This window comes from Podarcis pityusensis (genome assembly GCF_964106645.2).
Source record: "Podarcis pityusensis genome assembly, chromosome: 4".
NCBI classification, from domain to species: Eukaryota; Metazoa; Chordata; class Lepidosauria; order Squamata; family Lacertidae; genus Podarcis; species Podarcis pityusensis.
Genome location: NC_138027.1, coordinates 36,388,695 through 36,394,694, shown reverse-complemented (window position 1 = coordinate 36,394,694; position 6,000 = coordinate 36,388,695). Strand labels below are relative to the sequence as shown.

At 44.8% G+C, this 6,000-nt stretch overlaps 1 protein-coding gene across 2 annotated transcripts in view; it reads left to right on the top strand.

The window, feature by feature from the left end:
- The first annotated feature begins 3,525 nt into the window (after positions 1-3,525).
- Positions 3,526-6,000, top strand: part of CBLB (Cbl proto-oncogene B) — a 53,976-nt gene continuing 51,501 nt past the window's right edge. Inside the window, exons 1-2 of one of the 2 annotated variants that reach the window (XM_081002663.1) lie at positions 3,526-4,227; positions 4,829-5,003. In XM_081002663.1, coding sequence (XP_080858789.1) covers positions 4,836-5,003 — 168 coding nt within the window. In that variant the 5' untranslated portion in view covers positions 3,526-4,227; positions 4,829-4,835. Of the gene's footprint in view, positions 4,232-4,828; positions 5,004-6,000 lie in introns of both variants that reach the window. The other variant, XM_081002664.1, reaches the window with a different exon arrangement.

Sequence of the window (6,000 nt, the reverse complement as noted above, 5' to 3'; positions counted from 1 at the left end):
CAGTATGTACAAATGGGAATGGGTGGTAGGATTGGGTGGGTAGGGGTACACTTTCATCTGCCCAATATTCTGAATGCTACTGAAAATAAAGGCCTCTGGACCCCAATGTTGGGGCAGGGCTCAGAGAAACTGTAAATGTTCTCTTTTCAGGGCTTGGCTGTCATCATCATCATCATCATCTTCTTCTTCTTCAGAGCAATGCCAGCAGATGTGGAGTTTATTCCCTAGCAACTGTTTTTAGCATTGTAGCCCAGATCATGTTATGTTGCTCTTTTTTGTTGTTTAAAAACTATACATGCTAGTGAAATGTTTTTGTTTTAGGAAACTAAATATGTATTTGGACGACTCATAAAGCTACAATAACCCTCTTTAGTTTAGTAAGTGTACTGCTATTCAGGTTGAATTCCTTTCTATTAGTTACAAGTTGTGGCCTATTTCTACAAAAAGCAGGGGAGAGTTCCAGTGGGTGGAAGTTTTGAGCTCTAACTACCATTAAAGCAGCTATCATTGTTAGTGAGATACAGTCAGATTATATCAACACTTCCAAGCACAGTAAAAGATTTACTATATATGTTCTCTTTTAAAAGACTGAGTTATACAAATATTCCGTATACTGAAGAACAAATGTAATTCAAAACATTTTGAGACAGCCAAGAGAGATCAAATTTTTCTTACAGAAACAGCAAGCTGAAGATTGTAAATAATTTCCCCTAGACAAGAAATGAGAGTTTCACCAAAGTGCTGAAACCTATTCTCTCAGGAAATAACACATTTTGAAATAAACATTGAAGGATGAAGTTCTTCCTTTACATCTACACAGCAGATCTAAATGCTTTGCCTCCTATTCCCAGGCTATATGAAGCTTATGCTTAAACCAAGTAAGATTTAGTTTCTCTGAAGGGATGAAGATATTTTTAAAGCCCTCTTTTAGCTGATTTTTATTCACACTTGTCAGAATGAAATTCCATAAACTGTTTTTGGTAATGCATTCAAGAGAAACAGAAGCACAAAAAGGGATGAATGCTGAAGTAAGTCCCTAAAAATGTACTGGTAAGTGATTTACCTTTTCTTCATATGAATTTACCCAATATAATAGAAATACTTGATATTACTTGACTAGTTTATGGTGGAGTCAAAATTGTTAGGGTACTTAACCCACACATTCAAAAATCTGCAATTGGCACATGCAAGAAAGGCCTAAAAATAAGTGATTTGTACGCTGCTTCCTTTTAAAAAGTTTTTTATTTATGATTTTCATTTATAACAAACATTTCAACAAAAATAATCCTTACATATCAAGCCTCAACTTCCCTCCCCATCTTTCTGTGGTTCCTTAAATTTACTCTCGCCCTCACTGCATATCCCCATTTGTATGCTGTTTCCTTGCTAATGTGGAATAATAATAATAATAATAATAATTTATTATTTATACCCCGCCCATCTGGCTGGGTTTCCCCAGCCACTCTGGGCGGCTTCCAAAAGAATATTAAAATACTATGATACATCAAACATTAAAAGCTTCCCTAAACAGAAGCACAAAGTGTATCTCTGAATTGTTAAGGCACCTCTGTATTAGTTAGAAAAATGCAGGTTTATACATATAGGTATCAAACATTCCTATGTGAATTCATTTAAGTGTAAGCACCACAGTTGAATACAGTGGAACTTACTTCTCAGTGAATATGCATAGATTGCACTGACAAGAGTCTAGGGGGGTGGGGAGCAAGGCCAAATTTCACACACACACACACACACACAAACCAGCCCTTGCTCTGCCTTCCCAAAGCTGACTAAGTCGGGTGCCAGGCTTTGGGATGGAGGAACAAGGGTGTAGCAGGGTATCAAGGGCCCCCCTAACCCCTTCCCAAAGCTGGGAAAGTGCAAACTAGGCTTTGAGAAGGAGCTGTGAGGACTCTAGGACCCTTGTGCCTCCTCCCCAGAGCCCAGTGCTTCACTTACCTGATTTTGGTCTAGGACACCATAACACATGGAAATGTGACAATGGCACTCTTTGACATCTAATGGTCAACATTTGTGGTATCAACTGTATCTCACAGTAAACAGATTACTTGTTATGGTGAATTCTTAACTCCAAGAAAGCAACATTAATATCACAGATTATGTTTTAAATGAAAACATTTCCCCCTTCCTTAATCACCCTTTTGGCACTTTGATCTAACTCTGGGTTGTTGCGAGTTAAACACATTGCTTCAAAGTGCCCTTTTTGAATTCACACACTATTAACTTTGGTGGGCGAGATCAAGTAAAAAGAGACACTGGGGGGAAAACCACGCATGCTGTTCTATGGGGAGCAGTGAAACTTGTGCAGTGCACACTTCTAAAGTTGCCCTGCTGAATTTAGTGGGGCTTACTTCCAAGTCGATGCGCAGGAGACCTCAGCCATTGATTGACAGGCAGACCTAGGGTAATTTCTGCGGCACACAAGGTTGTGCATGTCTGTTTCCTCAGAAGTAGGCACTGCTGAGAGTTCGTGTGGGTTTTACTCCCTAGGGCATGTCGACAGGATGGCAGCCTGATGTCGCCTGGAACAGATGGGAGGGAAGGAAATGTTGAAAACTGACGTGCAAGTTTTGCTCGGGAAGCAAGCCCACTTGACCTCAGCGGCACTCACCTCTGAGTAAAGGCGCCCGAGGTTGCTTTGCTGCGTTTTTCGTGCCCCGCAATCCTAATGCGAAGCGAAGCCCTGCAGGCTGAGTGTGCCTGGGAAGAGCGTCAAGTCAACTCTGAGCAAATGTGTTTAGGATTAAACTGCCCGCGGAACCTGAACCAGTACGATGGCCGGGGTGGGGTGGGCCTGCTAACACGCTACTGAATCCGGAGTGGAAGGGCTTACTTCGGAGCAAAGAAACACGCAGAGGTCCTTACGTAACACTCCGTATCCAGACTCCCCCCGAGGCGGTGCCTATTCCTATTCCCATGAGCCTCCCTTGCCTCAAAAACCGGATACATTTCCTTGTCTCTATCATACCGCCCCCCCCCCTCGCCGGCCTCTTCGGTCCTCTTTCACCTGCTTTCCTCACTCCCACAGACCCGCGAATACTTTCCGGAGACGAAGTTCCTTTGGCTCCCTCGGCCCGATTCATGAATCACAATCGGGCGAGGAGGAGGGAAGGGGGAAAAAACACCCCCCCAGCGCCGGAAGTCCTTCTCCGTCCTCTTATTGGCCTATATCCTTATCAGTCAGGAACTGGAGGACCAACAAACTGCCCCCTCCTCCCCCGCCCCCAGAATTCTTAAAGTTGGGCGGGGTGGGGGGGGGAGAGCCTTACTAAGTTGTCAGCTTGGGCTTTTCTTTCCTCCTCCTGACTCCCCCCCCCCCCCATCAGCAGTCGCGCGCTCACCTTTGATTGGGTAATGTCAAGAGAATTGAACCTTAGCACCGTTAGAGAGAGACAGAGGCGCCCCCCTCCTCCCTCACAGTACGCAGGCGCGGTGCCGCCGGCTGCACGAGCTCTTTGCCCACTCGCTCGCCTCTTCCCGAGGAGGGCTCGGCTGCGGGCGGGTCCTAGCGCCGCCCGACCCGGCCCCTCGAGCGCCGCCCCCGCACGCCCCTCACCGGGGCAGAGCGATGAGCGAGGGCAGCGGGGCTGCTGCTGCTGCTGAGGAGACGGCGGCGGCGGCGACGACGACGACGGGCCCGCCGGGACGGATTAGCCCCCCATGTTTCCCCGAGGAGCCCCAGCGACGGCACAGACTGTGGTGGGGAGCGGCGTCCCGTCCTCTTTGTTGGCTGTGCTGCTGCAGTCCTCGCCCCTGAGGCTCCGGGCGGGGGACGAGGCTTCGAGGAAGGGAGAGTGCCGTGTGGCGGCGGCGGCCGCTGCTGTTGCTGCGAGGGACAGAAAGCGCCCGACGAGCAACCGGAACCAGGAAAACTGCTGGGATTTAATACGGCGGGTTGCGCCGAGGGATGGCGTGTGCCTGAAGGAGGACGGGAGGCTCCGCGAAGAGAGGGAACAAAGTGAGGGGGCCAGAGAGACTCGTCAGGGGCTGCTTTTTGGGGGTCCTCTTTCTTCACCCCCGACCCCTCCGACATTCCCCGTGAGGGGGGACTTCGCTGCTGCTTGAAACTGACCTTGGAGAGAGTTGGGATCTACAAAAACTAGCAACGTTTTCCTTTGGATTTTCCTCCCCCCCACCTCTCCCCCCCCCTTAAAAACCACACTTTAAGAATACATATCTACAAATATCGCTCCAGGTTGCTAACTTGTAGGTATATTGAATGTAGCTGGCATAAGAGATTTTATTGTATTTATTTGTTTTAAATCCCCACCCCACCCAGACTTGGTGTTTGGGAACTTGCCACTTGAAAACAACCACCACCAGTGCCTTGGTTAGGTATTGGGTGTTGTGTGGCCCTTGCAAACCATGTGTGGACATTAATCATTTAACTATGAAAGCATGTAGGAGGGAGACAAAGCATGAACTTAAAAAACGGAGGAGAGTGTTTATCACTGTTCACCAGTGACTTTAAATTTTGAAGGTATTAAGGAAGTTGATGGGTAAAATCGGTGGTGTGGGGTTGTTGTTTTTTTGGAAATATTGTTAAAGCGGTATATTTCCATAAGTTGTGCTAAGGTACCGTCAGTGACTGTGTATGACGTGATCCATCAAAGATCATTTCCTTCTGACTAAAAGTTACCATGGGTGGGTGATGGGAGGGGGGCTTATAATCAAAAGTTAACCTGGTCTTTCACTATACTGTGTGTTTGCCCTTTGGTGATTAGCTGAAGGTGGGGTGTGGGTGTCAGTTTGGGTGAGGAAATTTCATGATATTATACATTACTCTTCTTTTTCTTACAATATTAAGATCCCAGATGGCCAATTCCCTCAACGGCCGGAACCCAGGTGGCCGAGGAGGAAACCCCCGCAAAGGGCGTATTCTGGGCTTCATTGATGCTATTCAAGATGCAGTTGGCCCCCCCAAGCAAGCAGCTGCTGATCGCAGGACTGTAGAAAAAACTTGGAAATTAATGGATAAAGTGGTGAGTCTGTCAGTTGAGTCCTTGTACCAGAAAATAGTCAAGACTATTTATATGTGTACATGTATGGTCAGATCAGTTTGTGTCCTTGTTTGGAAAAGAGTGAGTGTTTTCACATTTATGGCAGATCCCCATTTAACCGTGGCTCATGTTTTCTCCTTAATACAGAAGAGGGAAAATACATTTGTTTTAAATGTACCTTTTGATAAGCACAGTTCTTTAAATAGTAGAGATTTAAATAGTAGAGGTTGTGAGTAAGCAGCTTGTTTCCTGTGAACCAAATGTTCTTTGGTTCCCCACTGGAGCATGTTGTTACAATATCTTCTTGAAAATGAAACTTCAGTTAAGGTAATCAAGTTGTGAAGCACTCTTATGTTAATCATATGCATGTTCAATTTGCAGTTTAGGGGAATAAAAAAACCTCTGCTTTCTCTCGTAGGAATGAACAAAACTTAATGGCCTTGGCTTTCAATTTTAATGGTTCCTTAAAATGTATTATGTGATTTCTTGAATAGTTATTGGAGAGCTGTTTACCATGGAGGCATGGTGTACGACTCAAAAATTATCTGTTAACCTGTATCTGAATCGGAATCACTTATTTTGTTAAATATTGTTGTAGAATAGTTAGCATGTTTAGTCATTGCAACTTCTACTAAGTTGTATGCAACATCCCTTTTCTCACTGCAGAAAAATATGGTTCATTACTAAGGCAACAGGACAGATATTTAATTAAGTGTGCAGCATTGGCTATGAGGATGATTGATGGCTTTCTTTTTAATCCTTCACAACTGAACAAGTAACATCAGTTGGCATTAAATTCTTAAAACAAAAGAATAGTCTTTACTCATGGCTTTATGGCTGGTATTTCACCTACAATGAATATATGAAGTTTCTATATAGGTAAAGAATATTATTGCATATAACTAGGTGGAATTCTAAAACTTTGAAGTGAACGTTTATTGAGAGAGCAATAGAACTTTCATTTGTCAAGCAGTAAATG